Source organism: Vanacampus margaritifer, chromosome 12 (genome assembly GCF_051991255.1).
Source record: "Vanacampus margaritifer isolate UIUO_Vmar chromosome 12, RoL_Vmar_1.0, whole genome shotgun sequence".
Classification (NCBI taxonomy): domain Eukaryota; kingdom Metazoa; phylum Chordata; class Actinopteri; order Syngnathiformes; family Syngnathidae; genus Vanacampus; species Vanacampus margaritifer.
Window position 1 is genome coordinate 21,236,395 of NC_135443.1, and position 18,746 is coordinate 21,255,140.

Sequence of the window (18,746 nt, forward strand, 5' to 3'; positions counted from 1 at the left end):
ATTATTAAGCCAGCTTTCTAACAGGGGCGGCGACGACAAGAAGGAGAAGGCGGCACAGAAAGGTCAAGAAAATCAACAAGCGGACGTCAGAGGCACTGCAGTGTGATCACACACATGCAGTTGTAGCTACACACAAGTAAAGCATAAAGCACAATCTTGTACACAATATGCTTTGAATAACGACCGCATCTAAATAAAACCGAACAGGTGGTAGAACTACGCTCGCTAGGGATAGGCACAGAGCCCTGCCGCAAATAATGTACATTTGCATGCAATTGACACTGTGAAGTAGGATGATTGCAACAAGATGGTGACAAAGAACTTTAGTTTTTTCCCCCCAGCAACCAGCTAAGTTTTAAACAGAAGGTACAGACAGGTGACGCTAACTTGCCAAAGTGTCAATTTTTTACAATCATTAGGAGGATTCACAAATGTAAATGCTTTAGCTTCTATCTGGACATATTATTCTTATCATATTGTAAACATTTCTATAGTTGAAATGATCTGTTTGAAGTTCCAAATAAATTGATGTTAAGTGTAATTTTATTACAAACAAATGCAACATATTTCCTCACTTGGCACACAGTGAATTATTGTTCCAGTATAAACTAACAATGGCCCAAACAATATGGATTTTTTGGAGTCTGATGCTGCTACCAATATTTGGCAGAAATAAAAAATATATATATAATCACTAAAATAAATAACTTTTTGGTCCCTTTATGCCTACTGATGTAATGTGTAAAAAAAATAAATGCTTATATCAGACAATTAACCTGTTGAACCCTAAAATGAACCAACAAAATGACCAGTTGAAACACAGAGGAGTCACATCCTTCTTTTTTAATGTGTTAACCTCTCATCCTCATAAATCTTGTTACACTTCTCAAAATAAAATATAGGCAATTGTACAGTATGTAAAACAAACCCAATTTTATTTTACACTATATACATGTCATAACGTGCACATTGCATCGTGACAAACAAAGGCGTGTGACGTAAATATAAACAAAAGCGTCAGAACAGAAAAGAGTCAGACATATGTGTTTGTGTCAGTGTTCACACTAAATATTCTGCGTGGTAAAAAAAAAAGTTTTTTTTGTAACAGGAGATGAATTAAACACATTTTGGTGGAATGTCTTAATCACGCTGTCAAATGCGACGTTACAAATCCACAAGGTCGTAAGGTCGACTGAATCTAAATTGACACGAGTCAAATCCGCAATTTAACATCCACGTTGAATTGAATATTCAAGGGGGAAAAAATATGTTAAAAAACAAAAACCTCGTCGACATGCAAGAAGAGTGACATTTGTGGGGTCTTGATTCAGTTTTGAACAATATAATTCAGTTCTCTTCTGGTAGACATTTCACAGTTTCATTAAAAGTAATATAACAGAAAAAAAGCTTGTATACTACTTTTTTGGAACACCACATTTCCTCAAATAATGGCCTCCCTTCTCAGTGCCCGTTTAATCGCAAGGTGAAAGTGGCTAATATTACTGTTACTGGCTGTGGCATCTGTAAAGCTGACGTCTGTAAATGATGTTTCAGTGGCTGACTGAGGTACATTATATATCACTATACTGTAATACATATTTTATTTAAGTAAACCGTTATATGGAAACATTTTGCAAAATATATAATAATATACAATTATTATAAATTGTGTAATTTGCTCCCCTATTGACTCCTAGTACTCTCTGCAGTTGAGTAAATAAATGCTCTTGGCCACAATAAGAGGAAATACACAATTTATTATACTGTTAAATAGTTTCATAAAATTGTTTATTTTGGAACTTCTATTTATTTATATGTAAGATTAAAATTTGTTTGAGGCTAAATTTGGGTACTTCAATTGAAATAAAATTATTGAAAAAATGAGGAAATGCAAATATGTAAAATAAAAAAATAAAAATATATTTTTATATTTGACTATTGTTTGAGATAACTGGATTTATCATTAGTGTCATTTAAATCTGTGGAAAGGAGTGTTCTACTACAAAAGTTTTCTAAAAATAAAAAAACTGACTGGGAAATGCCAAATTGCTTATAGGAGAAACTCTTCAAAAAGCCTCTAATGTAGAAACTAGTCTGAAAACTTCACGTTGATATTGGTTAATAGTTCAATTCAGAATCAATTTTGAGGACTTTATTACGAACGGAAACTCTACGTGAGAACACTTAACTTTAGCTTCATTTAGCCAACAATAGCATAGCTCAGTGTCAATGGTGTCAATGTTAATGGAACCTTGGTCTCAAGCTGGCGTTGCCAATGAGACATTTTAAAGAGACAAAGAAAGAGAAACTTGCGACTAAAGAGAAACCAGCGACTAAAGTTCAACGTGATCACTGAAGGAAGATTTTAACATAATCCAAAAGCGCCTTTTAGTTTAGCATTATATTTGACACATATATCATCAAAACTTCAGTCGTTTTTCACTGAGAAAACTCTTGACGTTTGTGTTGCTTGCTAAGGAAAAGATGTGTGTGTACACACATTTCTAACACACACACATACGCACGTAAATGACATCATATATCTTTCACAAACACCTTTTTCTCTGTGCAAATGTTTAACATCAGTGGTTCAAATAAAAAACAACATAAAAAGGCGTACGATCAGAACTGCATAAAAAAATTTTTTTTAAAAAAAAGTGTGCAGAAAGTCATCATAGTGTGTCTGCATTTCTAGAAAGGTCCGCACGAGCAGACTTTGCGAGTTAGTTCCCGCTTCCTTGTCACATATATCAGAACCAGGAAGTGAGTCCCTACTCCCCCTCGTCTGTCCGTCTTTCCGCCATCTGACTGTTTGTTTGTTTGTGCCGAGCAACTACACACACGCCTAACTACACACGAGCAGTTTTAGTGTTCATATCTTTCCAAAAATACTACATTTATATGTACATCAATTAAATAGACATCAGTTAAGCACTTATGTGGCTGTTGTTGCTAAGCGTGTTGAAAGCCTTCTCCTCATTTTTTCTTTTTTTACACACAAAAAACAGGAAGGTCGTCGTCCTGCTGGTGGATTAACATCATGCCACAATAAATAAAAGTGAGGGGGTGGGGTTAAGATAAGGGGGAGGAGTCTCTGTGCAAGATGGCCACAGTAGTAGCACAATGTGTACGACTAAGTAGTACAAGTGGTGTGGAGGTCCGACCTCGTGAGAGGGCATCATGAGCACAATTTTTTCTTACATAGTCATCTGCCCTTGAACGCACCATGGGGCCTCTCTGACACTGTCAAAGGGGGATGTGTGGGTGTTGCAGGGGTGAGGGGGAAGGGGAGAGCGGCGGCGCACTCCCCTTTGCTAGTTGCTAGGCTCTTAATGCGGGGTCTTAGCATGTGTGTGAGTGTATGTGTCAGTAGCTGTTTTCGTGGCCCGCCAGGATGTAAAGGTTGCTGTGGGCCGTCGGGTTGTCGGTCGGCCGACTCTCCAGCACCACCACCCTTAAAATCATAAATACACACACAAGCATTATCATGTATTATTAATATGAAGCAAGGATTTACCTAAAAAAAACATGTTGAGGGAGCCCTGTGCCCACAAAGGACAACATATAACCGCAATAATAAGACTATTATAGATCTAGTCGAACTTGCCTCCAAGCACAGCTTTGGGTTCTGGTACCAATCCTCAAGAGGGGTTGGACTCTCTTCCATTCTGGAGTTGCCCACGGTGAGAGGCGCAAAGCAGGTGTGGGCATACTTATGCCCCCCGGCTAGGCGCCTGTACGTTGGGGTTTACCCTGGTGGACGAGAGGGTAGCCTCTCTCCATCTTCGGGTGGGGGGACGGGTCCTGACTTGTTGTTTGTGCTTATGCACCGAACAGCAGCTCTGAGTACCCTTTACTCCCTCGTTCTGCTGGGGTACTTCAACACTCACATGGGCAATGACAGTGAAACCTGGAGGGGCATGATTGGGTGGAACGCCCCCCCCTGACCAGAACCAGAGCGGTGTTTTGTTATTGGACCCCTGTGCTCGCCACCGACTGTCCATAATGAACACCATGTTCAAACAGGAGCGGTTCGCAGCCAAGTGTGAAGTGGTTGGGATGAAGATTAGCACCTCCAAATCCGAGACCATGGTCCTCAGTCGGAAAAGGGTGGAGTGCCCTCTCCGGGTTAGGGATAATATCCTGCCCCAAGTAGAAGAGTTTAAGTATCTTGGGGTCTTCTTCACGAGTGATGGTAGGTTGGAGCGGGAGATCGGCAGGCGCATCGGTGCAGCGTGTATCAGTTCGTCGTGAAGAAGGAGCTGAGTAGAAAGGCAAAGCTCTCGATTTACAGATTTTCCTACCCTCACATAAGGTCCCGAATACAAGTGGCCAAAATGAGTTTCCTCCGCAGGGTGTCTGGACTCTCCCTTAGAGATAGGGTAAGAAGCTCGGTCATCCGGGAGGGACTCAGTGTCGAGCCACTACTCCTCCGCGTCGAGAGGAACCAGTTGAGGTGGCTTGGGCATCTGGTTCGGTTGCCTTCCTGGACGCCTCCCTGGAGAGGTGTTGCGGGCATGTCCCACCGGCGAGAGGCCCAAGGACGACCTAGGACACGCTGGAGAGGCTATGTCTCTCAGCTGGCCTGGGAACGCCTTGAGATCCCAGAGGAGGAGCTGGTTGGAGTGGCTGGGGAGAGGGAAGTCTGGGCTTCTCTGCAAAAGCTGCTGCCCAAGCGACCCGACCCCATTTAGCGGTAGATGATGGATGGAGGATGGATGGATGGAAAAAGTCTATTAGGCCATGTCCACAAATACACAGGCCAAATTCTGCTGCTTCATTCATATTCCACAAACATTTTTATTTATTATTATTAAAAATAACGTGTTTAGACTAGTGGGGATGCATATAACATGTTATTGGTAAGACAATTATGGGGTTGACTTCCCCTTTAAGTGTGTGGCAGTTTTATGCTTGAGTGTTAAGCTAAAAATAAGTAAAGCAACAGACAAAAGTAATTATTAAAACAATATTTAAAAATAAAAAACTAAATGAATTTCAAAGGGAAAAAAACAACAGTATTTGGCCTGATAAAAATGCAAAAAAATGTACATGCAGGCTGTAAAGTTCAAACCAAAGCAGCAGTTGGGACTGTAAGACCATTTTAGCCAATCAGAAAGTTGAAGAGTATAGAAATACTTGACTAACAAAACAACAACAACAACAAAAAAATAATAATAATAAAATAAATGGCAGTTCCTGACATAGATACAAATTCAGAAAAAGGAGATTTGAATTATTTGTTCTACCCCCAATGAAATATTTAGAAAAATGCCTGTTTGCATGGACATGGCCTAATTGCTTTGATTTCCAAAGATAAGATGATGTCATCAAACAATGACACTAATATACAAGCGTGCCGACACCAAAATAAAACTGGATGCTGATCTACTTAAAATATCTGTAAAAATCAACATCATGATGATCTATTATACTTTGGTGTCTTCACCCTCATCAATTGATGAAAGAACAGCCCCCACCCCCCAAAACGCCCACTTCCTCTCAAACAGTCCAAAAAGTTCAATGAACAGCTCACGTCACCAGGCATCAAGAATCCCAACAGAGAGTCAGTGATACCTCGGCAGAGTGACGCCTCTGTCATGTGGATCTCTGTGGTCGTCTCGTCTTTTTGTGAGAAGGCATCAGAAAATGGTAACGCCCAACTGTGTGTGTAGTGTACGCGTGTAAGCGCTCATGTGTGTGCTCACCTGTCTGATCCCAGTAGTCTGAAGATTCGCGTACTGTCTGAAATCTCCTGCGTGATCTGAGGAATTGCACAATGTTTCAAGAATTGACATACAAAAACATGATAGTGTGGGTTCTGACACAAGAAACGTGTCTCACCTCGTTGGTCTTGAAACTCCGCCCCTGCATGCCGTGCCTCCAGAAGGCCAGCACGCTATCCTGGAGACAAACTGGGAAGAAAAAACAACAATGGCAGTGGCCCTTTGATATAGGGAGCTATGCTTTCCTACCTGTGGACTCGATCTGGAAGTTGAAGGTGAGCTCGGCCGACAACTTCCTGCTGGATTTCAGTCGGCCCTGGAGGTTGACGATCTTGATACACCCTGATGAAGACAAACGAGAAATGAGAAGACTTTGTTGCTTCTAGAGGTGTTGCAGGAGACCTCCAGGTGACTCACGGTCGAGGCAGACGAGGATAGTGTCCCTCTCCAGTTGCGTGACGTGGATCACGCACGTCTGAGGTGTGTCTGCCGAGACAAAGAACACATTTGGAGAATACAGAGCAAAATCACACAAAATCAATAACCGATTCATCTTCAACGAGATTTTAAAAATTTAAACATTCACCAGTATATGCGTTTAGCACATTTTTGCCATCCAAATACATTTATTCTCTACTATTTTATGTTTTAAGTGGGAGTCAACCATAAAAATTTCTTGACAATAATATGTGACCTCACTAGTCTAAACATAATTCTGATTAATATTACATTTGTGGAATATGAGTTATGAAGCAAAATCCAGCGGTTTTTATTCATCTCAGGGGGTGGCCATTTTGCCACTTGCTGTCAACTAAAGATGACCTCAATTGTTGCTCAGGGCTCAGGCAACGACCAATCAGAGCTCACCTGTTTTCTGAAGCTTTGCTGTGATTGGAAGTTATCTGAGACCTTAGCAACATTGATGTCATCTACAGTCAACAGAAAGGGGCTGCCCCACTAAGACGGATAAAAACGGCTGGACTTTGCTGCTTAACTCTTATTCCACAAATGTAATATTAATCAGAATGTCATGTTTAGACGAGTGAGACGACATAGAACATATTATTGTCAAGAATTTTTGGGGGGGTTGACTCCCCCTTTAACAGAGGTCAATTCTAGCGGTGATTGTTTGCGTTCTCACCCGTCTCCGTGAACCAGGAGGAGGTAGCGTTGGGGTTTGGGTTGACCGTGCCGAAGCGGACCACTTGGTTGAGCTCGCTCCCTTTACTGACAGCCACGCAGATGAGAGGGTATGTCTGCTCTGGGACCACCAACATCTCAAACACCTCCAGCGGGCACGGCAGAGGGAAGTCGATGGTCTGTTTTGCACGCCCCCCCCAAAAAAAACAAACGATGAGTTTTAATTAACAGAACAGATAATTGTGATGAAAAAAAATATGAGAAAATTGACAGTGACCTTGATGAGCATGAACTTCTGCATTGATTCCACCCACTCCAGCAGCATTACATGGGACTGGAAGGCCCCACAGAGGTACTTGTGGCCTGTATACGGGTTGCGCACTGCACACAAAACAGCAATAATTAAGATACATGTCGCACTATACTACAAATAACAACATTGCACTTTTAAAACATTCATTATCTTCACAACATGTTCCATTTGAAGCATTCATTCTACATGTTAGAGACTTCAGGGTAATAAAAAGACTTACCCACGCAACACTTTTGGCACCCTTTAGTGTCTGGAATTTTAGTGGAAACAGCAAACTTCCTGAACAAAAAAAAAGATAAAGAAAATACAATACTGTAGATACAACTCAAAAAGGGACTGATTTCTTTAATTTCATTTTATTATTTTTTTATTATTATTTATTGCGGTAGAGAGGTTGATCCCAATTTAACAACCAGTCAAAAAACAGACCAGTTAGTTTATGTCTTTAATTATTGGTACATATAAGAGCATCAGTCATTAAACAGATTGTCAAAAAAAATTGTTACAAATCCAAAAACCTGTACAAAATGAGACTAAAAACAAAATATTGAACTTTTTGCCAAAGTGGTGATCAATAATGTCAAGATATAATTTCGTCTCATGTTGTAACAAAGCGTCATTGGGTCCCTTGTGAGACCCAAGATAAAGCTAAGATATTATTACAACAACAATGTAATGTACCGCACAGTATTTTATAAAAACATACCAGTCCTTGTCATGGGCTCCCTTGAAAGTCACTATAAAACTAAGTTATTACTATAATTAAAATATTTTATTGATATTAAAAGGAGTTTATCCATTTTATTCTGAATTTTCCCTCTGGGGCTCATTAAAAGATCAGTATCTACAGCACGGACAATGACAATATACTATATTATACTATATATGCTAAAGCATTATTAACACCAGCAGGTTTTTTTCTGTAATGGCGACCCTTGCAGGGATTTACCTCAGTTCCCATCATTTAAAACAGGAAACAAATATTCAAAATCTGATTGAATTGCTGAGGGTTACATTTAAATTATTATAGTACCACGCAATTTATGGCATTGGACACTTTACCTGGGTATCATCTTATCAGGAAGCTTGTGTGTAGGAATGGCTACTGGTAACTTCTGCAGTTGTCTGGCCTGGTCGAAGAGTCCCGGCAGGCCGTGAGAGTACAGCTGGGAAGCTTTGCCTGCAAATACAAAAAGTACCATTAAATTGTTATTTACAGCAAGTCAATTGCTGTAACTAACTGCCGCATGACAAATGCGAAATGACTTACCGGATACTGACAGAAGATTATTGTTCATGACGTACAACCACGTGCACCGGCGAGGGAAGAGCTACAATAGACACAAAAGATGCAGCATGTTGTTATCAGAAATACATCTTGTGATTCCACATGAGTGTATTTACCACACAAATAAACACACTGCACTAATAGGAAGTGTATGACTCACCTGTTCCATTGTGGTCTCATGCAGCTCATTAAGGTTCAGTGTGTAAATTCCCTCTTCTGCGCCAAATATCAAATACTGATCTAAAACACCACACAACAACACAAGCTGTGTATTGGACAAACATAACAGCATTATTTGTCTGTTAGGCTTGGCTGAAGATCCGTGACTGTGAAGCCACAGCTGAATTATACTATCTGGAACACGATTATGGCAAAGTAAAAAAGGTAAGCAGAGCTGCAAGGAGTTTTGTTGGATATTGATTGGTCAGTGAAGTTGTCGATGCGGTGACGCCGGCCAGATATTTTGTTTAGTTTATTGCAAGAAGCATAGTGTATGAAATGCTAGTTCCACAAATATAAATACTTTTGAGATATATGAGCAATCCATTTTTGTCCAACACTCGGCTCCACTTTTAAAAGTAGAAGCCACTATCCTCGTCTGAGTAGATTTTTTTTCTTCCTTCTACTCCTTTTGAAGATGTGTGCAAAATGATGTCATTTATTTCCACTTTTTTGTTCATCTATTATTAATGTTAAGATGTTAAACCCATAACGACATTTTCATTTTCTTCATGTGACCAAAAGCATTTGAGATATAACATCCATGCTAAGTTATCAATAAAGCACTTATCACAGGCCACATCAAATGGCAAATGATCTTTTAATTGACATAAAATTATTAAATCAAATTTCTTACTGTGGTAGTAATATGAACTCATTTAAGCAAGAAAATACCACAAAGAACAATAAAATAACCAATCTTTGGCTGATGCCTCAGAAGGTGGGTTGTAAGCTTAATCTGATTTTCAAAGTTGAGGCTGATGTCATCTGTGGAGAGGTCAAACTTCCTAAAGTTTTAAAGGGTTCAAATCTCGAACGATGGCCTTGTCTACTGCTGGAATCGACTTTCCACTTATATTTTACAGTTCCTGAAAATTTCAGGTTAATATATTTTTTCTTATTTTTCCTAAGGTACTGGTTGCTTGCTATGGACCTTTGAAAGATGCAAGTACCACAAGTTTAAACCCTAGTTTTAGTTTTCAAAACCTAGTTTTCTCAAAACTCAAATTTTGAGGTATGTCCATACAGGTGCTTGTCAAAAAATTAGAATATCCTCAAAAGTTGAATAATTTCCGCAATTCAATTCAATAAGTCAAATTTTCATAGATTATAGATTCAGAGCCCACAACTTAAGTGATTTGCAAGTATTTATTTATGTTTACATTATTTGGGCTTCCATCTCATAAAACCCATGAAAACAAACAACCCATGTCCAAAAAATTAGAATAATATGAAGAAATCACCATGCATACTTCCCAGTGTTTTGCATGGGGGGAAAAGATGGATGAATGGATGGTATTTTCAAAACGGTATGTCAATCTTCAATAGTTGGTTGTATTCCCTTTCCCTTAACCACTGCCCGATGCGCTGCGGCATTGCCTGGGGGGGCTTGGAAGCCCAGGATTTCTTGATGCTTGCTGTCACAGCGCTTTGTTTTTGGGTCTGGTGGCCTTCCTTTTCCTCTTGATAGTACTGTATTACAAGAGGAAAACAAGGGCCACAATACAGTAGTATCAAGAGGAAAATGAGGTCCACCTGACCCAAAAACAAAGAACTGACTGCAAGCATCAAGAAAGCCTGGGTCTCCAGGACCTCCAGGCAATGCCACGGTACATGAAGGCAGTGATTAAGGCAAAGGGAATCCATCCAACTATTGAAGATTGACATATCATTTTGAAAATACCATCCACCTATCCATCTTTTTTTCCCCCCATGCAAAACACTGGGAAGTATGCATGGTGATTTTTTTCACATTATTCAAAATTTTTGACATCCTGTTTTCATGGGTTTTATGAGCTGGAAGCCCAAATAATGTAAAAACAAACATATAAATACTTGAAATCCCTTACATTGTGGGCCCAGAATCTATAAAAGTTTAACATTTTGAATGGAATTATGTAAATCATTCAACTTTTTGAGGATATTCTATTTTTTTTTACGAGCACCTGTATATCATTTTAAATGGAATTAAGTGTAGAATTTGAATATATGAATATCTCAATTTTGATTATTTTTTTGGGCACAAGGACCCTTTTGCCGGTCACATATTTTTCATTTATATTTACATAAAGCCATCAATCAAAAAAATACAAAATCTCTCCTTTAGGTCCTATTACCTCTGGTGTCTGGGTTGATCCAGGAAGTGGCACAATGGATCTTGAGAGGGCAGCCGTTGAACACCTTGGAAAAACACGCACCCATCTGCAAACACAGGCGGAGGAGAAGTGATTAAAAACGAATGATATTAAAGATGAATTATTAAAAAAAAAGTTCAAGGAGACACTTACATGGACTTTGGGTGTCGGTGGGAGCCCGTTGCTACTTGGCATCTACATAGATCGACACACAAACACACAAAGCGGCTGACATACAGTTTCAAAACAAAAATAAAGATTATATTTTCTTATTGGGTAATTTTTGATGCTCTTAATATTCTGAGACTCGTAGTGGTCAGCCTAGTTTGACAAATTACCGGAACATCTTTCTTGTCCTTCCGTATGGGAACACTAGGGGGCATAGTGGACTGTTGTCTGTCTGCAGGACTGCTGCGCTCGCCGTTGTGTGAGTTCAGGCCATTCCCTGCAGATATACAACGCATTGAAGGTCAATTTGGGTGAAGCTGAAGGAGATCATGTATCATTGGACTCACGGGACTGACGACAGAGAGCGAAAATTGACTACAAGGCGGGTGAGGGACGGTGGCAGGGAGGGAAGAGGGGAGCAGGCTCGCGTGATAAATGTAGCCATGAATTCATCTTTACAGTTCTCTCCTCTTCCTTCATCCTTATTGGAAGGGCTAGTAGGCTGCTGTTAAATGATTGACAGCACTCAGCAACCAATCAGGTGGATAACAATTAGTGTCAGGACATAGATAGCAAAAAGCTGATGGGTAAAAATAACTAAAAACATGAGCTGTGTTCAGAATCATTCCGCAATCTTGAATTGTTAGATTTCAAATGAAAAACAGCTTTGGAAGACCATTCAGGTGAATTATTTATTTTTCACCTTTGTACAATTATGATGTACCAGATCTATGCCAACATGTGGGTTTTCCATATTAAATATTGTACAAATAAATATATTTTAAGCTAAAATTGATACTAATAAAGCACTTCTCACTGTGTTGTGACTTGTGGCTTTTTCTGTGCTGGCATCATGGTTGATTTTCTTGTTTATACATTTTCACTGCTTTAAAACTCATGGAATACATTGAGGCTGCGTATGGGATGATTTATATTCACTACTAGAGATGGGAATTGATCAAACATTTTTTTTAGCACTTCTGATTCCAAATTTGATTACTCACTTTATTGATTCTTATTCGGTGAGGGAATGAAATAATAGGTTTATTTGCTTACATTTGGATATCTTCAACTAAGCATATCCAGTGTATCGATAAGTGGAATCATTCACAAAGCAAACAATTCCTAGGAATCAAATTTTAGGGTTTCTTTTTGAGAACTGGTTTTCATGTCCATCTCTACTCACTAATATAGTGGATAGGGAGTGATTCCGAACATAGCCCAGGAGACGTTAAAAGTGTTGATATTGATGGACTCATGGGACAGATAAATCAGTAGGAGAGGACAACTGGAGGGACGGGGCAAAAGGATGCTATCAAGCTACTGGCTCTTACTCTCGTCCTCATTCTCTTTTTCCTGCTCCTCTTTCACCTCCTTCAGCACCTCCCACGCCTCCTCCAGCTCCTCCTCTGTGTGAGGCGTGTGGAGCCACTCCCAGAAATGCCTAAAGCTCCCATCATCCTCCGGGGCAGACGTGTCCGCGTCCGAGCGCTCGCTCGCGGTCTCGTTACCTAGGCTGCTGCGGCGGTGAGGCGGCAGCCTCGGGGGCGGCGGCCGCGGGGGCACGTTGGCGGCGGGCTTGGCCGGGCTGGGCGTCTGCGGGACCGGACAGCGCTTGATGGTCCCGCCTCCGCAGCCGTCGTCGTACCCGCTGTGCGACTGGCTGTCGTCCTGTTTGGGCTGCGGCGAGCTGATGGACTTGGGCTGGGCGAGACAAAGAGTCATATTTTTGTTCCAGGCAGACGAGAACAAATTGGTGCCTTGATGACTTTTTGCTTTGAATTGTGAGCACAATTTTGAAATAATTAACAGCAAAGTGGCAGTGTGCTCAACTTAACTTACTTGACAACAAGCAGCAGTTTGGTAGATGGTGAATAATTATTTTTAAAAAAGAGTTTTCAAGCTGTTTGTTGCCACTACTAGTTAAAGTTTATTGGGAAATATAAAACTAAGAATTATATGATGACATAACTGATGAAAGTCCACTAGCTTAACGCTGTAACGAATATTGCCCGTCACTCACAATTTTTCCATTTTATGTGCCTGTGGAATGTGTGTGCGTGTTTTAACTCTGTGTTTTCAGTTCAAAAGGACTCTTTGAGTTTCCTCCAGCGGGGACTGGACTTCGTTTTATAACCCCCAGTAAACGCATATCACAGCTCCGACAGACCTGAAATCCTGTCTGATAAGCAGTCCCCAGACCCTCTTTTATGGTCTGGCCTATCCACAGGAATTAGCCATGTGTTGTTTTTTTTTTTTTGGGGGGGCGGGGGGGGCAATGCCCCTTGGAAGTTATATGGTACAACAGTGCCTTCCAATGGTCACTATCGGTTATCCTCAAGAATCCTGACGCTCCTAATTAATCTGAAGTCTACATAATTCGGGACATACACGGACTATGTACTTGACTGACATCAAGTAACTCCTGTTTATCTTTGTACACAACCTGTATGTCTATCTTAAATGAATGATGTGTGTAATGTCTGTAGCCACCTAAGTTTAGCTAATTAGTAAACTTAGCGGATTCAATAATTTTATGATCGCGGTAATGTTTGAAATGTGTTCAGAATGATAAATGAAGCATCTGGCTTGTCAATTGTGATCCAAAAAATTATCAAATACTATCCCAAAAGCTTGGTCTCAGTAGACCAAGTCTGCTTTATGCGCACGGAAGGGGCGTGACTCTTATGAAAGCAAAGAACTCCATGATTAACTAAAGTAGCAACTTCGATAATAGGATTTTTATCGTTTATTTTGCTCCTACAAACAAGCAAAGTCAACATGGTGCCCCAGAGGTTGCTGAGGAAATTACAACTCCCCTCAGTACCGTCTAAATTTCTCATAAGCCATTACGGCAACCCAAATAATCGCTAACGAAACTAGCATCTGAATGTCAGAGTTATAACCCTTTAAGCAATGAATATTTAAACGCAAACAACGCTTAGACATAACACTCACAAGCACATATTCTTTATCCTCTGTGAAGAATGACAAATATTATGGCATATATCTGTTGAATTCTTCACATTTTATTCATGTCATTACTTATTTTCCCTATATTAATGGCTTTAGAGGTCCCACTGTAACAAAGAGACACTTTCACCAGAGGTCTGACACCTACCTTGGGCGGAAGCGGGGGTGGGACCTTTGGTCTCAGGATAGTGTTCATCTTACTATACAGTGAGAAAATGGAGAGAGAGTGACTCTGACTTTGCATGGCAAGACAGCTCAGAATAGTGAATCACATTTTTAGTAGGCATTACTACGACAGTTGCAACACCTTAACTGGTGTAGTTTGCATCTACAAATGCAACAATACTATTTGATGTTGACTACTCAAAAATCAATTAAAGGGGACATATTATTAACAATTGGCTCTTTAATTGCTTAGTATACAAATAGCCAAGTTTCTGGAGTGCATTCCCACCCACCAAGTGTTAAATTACAGAACCATGTAAATTTGGTAGCTACTTAATTTTTTTTAGATAGACTAGGAAAAGTTTTACCATTTTCAAGCACATTACACAAAAGCAATATTATGTGAAAGCAAAAGGTTAAGCAAAGCTGTAGTGTTAGTGGAGATCAGCAATAGCTTCTGAGCAGCATATTAATTGTTTATCAAAGTTATCACTATGGGGGGTAAGAGAGTATTTGTGTTTGGTGATTTGTCTGCTTCAAAGAGCAAAGTGCTGCCTTCTTCAGGGAAAATACAAAAAATTCTTGCTATGCTCGTCTTTATGAGGGCTTGCTTCTTCTTCTTTTTTTTATTCATTCTATGCATTTTGACCAAAAAACGTCAGACAGGAAATGCTTCTTTTGAAAGCATTGCTAAAATATGTCTCCTTTAATGATTATTTGACACGGCTAAACCACGGTGTCTTCTAGGTTACACACAAAAAGCCCGCAAATCAAGCAATCTGGTGTGAAGTCTCTGGGAACTGTAGTGCCAACAATGAGGTTTTTACATAGAGAGGCGCTAGCGAGTCAATTGGAAGGGGCCGTTATGTCTCCATCAACACTACAATGACAGAGATTTGACACCATTCTGCTTCATAAGAGTGCAAATGTATTACAACTAGCTTGTTAATGAGAGATCCATGGCATATGATATGAACACGCAAATTAAAATGGACAGCAGCTGGATAATGAATAAAATACAGAAATGAGCACGAGGCACATGATTGAACCTGTAAACAAAGTGCCTTGCCCATGCACCCAACATGTCAATCTCACTTTCTGTCCATGAAATGGTTATTATCCAGCTATGGCGTAAAATAAAGCAAAGCGCAGAAAACTTAACCCTTTCCACCTTTGCTTTTACACAGTAAGGGAAGAAACCGCATGTCAATGAATACTTGAAAAAGATGCAACAAGCAGCATTGGCATGTAAGCAAACACAAACAAGGAAGCACAGAGATGGCAAAGGGTGCTAAAGGTGGACAAAGAAGCATCTACAATCACCAAAGCTACACTCAGACCCTAAACTGGAATCCAGTCATCATTCACGCTCATCTTTAGTGTTATTATGAGCATCCTGTTAGGGCTGTAAGTGCAATGTTTAATTTTTGTTGTTTTAATGCAGCAAAAACATGCTAAAATACTGGCTTCCAGGTGAGTTTTAGGGTTATGGCAATTAATAGTTGAGATGAAAAGCTGTCAAGATGCAGACGCACACACAAACACAGGTGGCAAAAGGGGCGTGATGGTGCGGTGAGCAGCATAGAAATGCGTGGATGAAACTGTAGTGCAAACAGGAAGCCTTCCTCCTCCTTCCTCCGCTCCTCATCTTCGTTTTGATGCGGGCAAGGGAGGGAAACGAGGAAGAGGCCTCCCGTTCTAGGACTGCATGGGAGGGGAAACTTACTGAGTGTGAGTTTCATCATCATCTGCACCATCATCATCCTCATCCTCATCATCCCCTAAGTGTGCCACATGGCCCCTGGGAGCGGAGGTGGAGATAGGAGAGGGCGGGAGGGGAGAGTTCGGGGATTTGAGGTAGGAAAGATGAGGGGAGGAAGGATGCAAGCAAAAGGTGGTATAGGAGATGACAGCAGGAAGAGGAGGAGGAGGTGGAAGATGAGGAAGAAAGGTAAGGGGTGGAGGAATTAGAGCTGTGTGAAGCTTTATCCACAAATAAACCACTAACCCTTCAAACAACTTCCTACAAACAGAAAAATAAAGACAATGAAGCCAAATTTCCTGTACTATACAGTTAAGAGTTCCACTCATCAGGAAATTTGATTTCCTTCTTGCGTAGCGTATACATGTGATATCACCAGATTATCAACATAAATGGTACACTCATAACTACAAACAGAATCAAGAATGAATGTGTAGCAACAGATTGCGGCGTAGAAAACAAAGCAAAAAGAATCCCTGCAGATTTGCGAGTCCTTGAATAAAAACTACAACCATGTGCATGTGTGGAGTGTCAGTTTGCGCAAGCCATGCTATGCAGAAAAGCGGCACCTAAGCGCAAACTTTCAACTCCCTGATATTAAAGTGCCAAGCGAAAACCCAGCTGAGTGCAAAACCCCGACAGACCGGAAACAGCAAGGAGTCGTTAGTGGTGCGTGATCAGACCCGATTAATCGCGGGTTAACGGTGATTGGCTGATGTGGTGGTTAGAACGCCAATACAAACTCAAAGGGTGCCGAGTCAGGACGCACGCGAGAGTGAAGGAGGAGGAGGTCGGACTCACCTCTGCTGCAGCTCCTCCTCAACCGATTTGAGAAGACTCCTGTTTTGACAAGAACAAGTGGAGAGGGCGTTATTATTAACAGGGAGCAAGCAGGAAAGTAAATAAAGCTTTTAATTAATTTGATGTGCTCTATCTTGGCCTGACAGTTACCCGTCCTGTTCTGAGACAGCAAATATGAAAGTGGCTTCTATTTGCAATAAGACTCAAAGATGATACAATTAGGAACACTAAAAGGGAAGAATTATGCGCAAAGGCAATGAAAGACAAAGTGAAGAGGACTTACTTGTTCCCTCCAAGCAGACAAGGCGAATCGTGACTATACTCCAACTGCAAGTCCTAAAAAAAAAGACACAATTTCATCACTATTGGGATATCATATACAAATGGCTGGCAATGCACTTTAATTCACAATGAAATTATCACTAATAAGACTGAAGCACTGTTGTTGAATGACAGCGGAGCTTCAACTATGGCAGCAAAGTGTTTTAAAAGTACAAGTTCATGACCTTTTCAGGCACATGGTGTATTTGTCTTCTGCTTGTGTTCACATTGTGGCCTTACAAGCGCAGCTGTAATGAGGCTCATCACAAAAAAGGACAGTTGAAAATGTGCTAATAAAGTGAATATCTGCTTTTTCCAAGTGTTAATGGTATCAGGTGGCTAGCAAGTTAATTGTATTTTCTGCTATCTAGTGAAATAGCATTTAATTATTCTTTCTGTCACTATACGTCTCAGGCATCAGCAGTTAAACAAAGATTCATAATTTGCCATAAATAAATAATTTCTGGTGAATTTGGATAGTTTCCCCAAGCACAGTGGTTAGGCATTAATTACTTTAAGGGGGAGTTTATAATTCTCGCTACCCCGCAAAATAAATAAAAAAATAAATAAATTCCTCCACGTTGAGAGGAACCAGTTGAGGTGGCTCGGGCATCTGGTTCGGATGCCTCCTGGACGCCTCCCTGGGGAGGTGTTCCGGGCATGTCCTACCGGCGGGAGGCCCCGGGGACGACACAGGACACGCTGGAGAGACTATGTCTCTCGGCTGTCCTGGGAACGCCTTGGGGTCCCGTCTGAGGAGCTAGCTGAAGTGGCTGGGGAGAGGGAAGTCTGGGCTTCCCTGCTAAAGCTGCTGCCCCCGCGACCCGACCCCGGATAAGCGGAAGATGACGGACGGACGGACTTTGTTGTTATTTGCTAAAACTGTCTGTATAAACCTAACCGTAGTGCGTAATTAAAATGTTTTAAAAAATATATATGTTTTTATTTTAATCTCTCACTGGCCCCATTTTGTACCTCTAATTTGATTTTTAAGGGGGAAAAAAGACAATCAATCAAAGCAGAAGGTGTGTAAATCCTCTGCCATGTACTGGGGGCGATACCCGCTCCAGCCTTGCGCTCATTTGCTTTCTTGGGCTTCAGGAGCTTTGCTAAAATTATTGCAGATTATCCACCTAAGCAACAAAAAAGCAAAAAGAAGAAATTGAATGGAACTTGTGACAGAACAGGAATGGAAATAGAAGCTGCCTTTCAGTGGTGGAGGGGCCACAGGCAGCTGTAAATATTCAGAAATTAGCAACTTTTCTGCCCAACAGGTAAACACCTTTTTGATAGTGTTATCATTACACCATTACAAATACGTTATGCTACCAATAAAACAGCAATGGCTTGTTTACAGTCCACATTACATCAAGTGCATGTCTCATTAGGAGTATATGATGGGAGTGGGTTTGCTCAGAGACTTGATTAGTCAATTGAAGCTACAGTCAAATCTTACTAGCAGTGTTAAAAGTACTGACTCCACTTTTAAATCATGACAACACCACAAGCCTTACAGAAGTTTAAAAAAAGAACAGCGTGTAGGATGACTACTGACATCTAGTGGTCATGTTGCAATTAAGAAACCCCAATGTGACCTCGCTTGTTTATAACCGTATGAAATTTTCCCAAAGCCGGCGGCCACACCAACATTTTTGTGACTCCCTATGGTAAGCCATCAACATCAACATCAACATCAACATCAACATCAACATCAACATCAACCACTTCTTCAGAA

General features: G+C 40.7%; 2 protein-coding genes across 9 annotated transcripts in view; one reads left to right on the plus strand and one right to left on the minus strand.

Annotated features, from left to right (window-relative positions):
• Positions 1-851, plus strand: part of arhgef33 (Rho guanine nucleotide exchange factor (GEF) 33) — a 144,728-nt gene extending 143,877 nt beyond the window's left edge. The window contains exon 27 of the mRNA XM_077581889.1: positions 25-851. Coding sequence (XP_077438015.1) covers positions 25-106 — 82 coding nt within the window. The 3' untranslated portion in view covers positions 107-851. The remainder of the gene's footprint in view (positions 1-24) is intronic.
• LOC144061421 (mitogen-activated protein kinase kinase kinase kinase 3-like) overlaps positions 829-18,746 on the minus strand; it is a 40,183-nt gene continuing 22,265 nt past the window's right edge. For 2 of the 8 annotated variants that reach the window (XM_077581888.1, XM_077581887.1), the window contains 19 exons: positions 16,974-17,026; positions 16,691-16,729; positions 15,854-15,928; positions 14,111-14,162; positions 12,501-12,693; positions 11,160-11,266; positions 10,975-11,016; positions 10,804-10,888; positions 8,628-8,707; positions 8,450-8,510; positions 8,242-8,359; positions 7,400-7,458; positions 7,144-7,247; positions 6,868-7,045; positions 6,144-6,212; positions 5,976-6,068; positions 5,845-5,915; positions 5,709-5,764; positions 829-3,454 (listed from right to left, as the gene is read on the minus strand). In XM_077581888.1, the coding sequence (XP_077438014.1) occupies positions 3,367-3,454; positions 5,709-5,764; positions 5,845-5,915; positions 5,976-6,068; positions 6,144-6,212; positions 6,868-7,045; positions 7,144-7,247; positions 7,400-7,458; positions 8,242-8,359; positions 8,450-8,510; positions 8,628-8,707; positions 10,804-10,888; positions 10,975-11,016; positions 11,160-11,266; positions 12,501-12,693; positions 14,111-14,162; positions 15,854-15,928; positions 16,691-16,729; positions 16,974-17,026 (1,623 nt within the window). In that variant the 3' untranslated portion in view covers positions 829-3,366. Of the gene's footprint in view, positions 4,665-5,708; positions 5,765-5,844; positions 5,916-5,975; positions 6,069-6,143; positions 6,213-6,867; positions 7,046-7,143; positions 7,248-7,399; positions 7,459-8,241; positions 8,360-8,449; positions 8,511-8,627; positions 8,708-10,803; positions 10,889-10,974; positions 11,017-11,159; positions 11,267-12,323; positions 12,694-14,110; positions 14,163-15,853; positions 15,929-16,690; positions 16,730-16,973; positions 17,027-18,746 lie in introns of all 8 variants that reach the window. The other 6 variants (XM_077581884.1, XM_077581882.1, XM_077581886.1 and 3 more) reach the window with 4 other exon arrangements.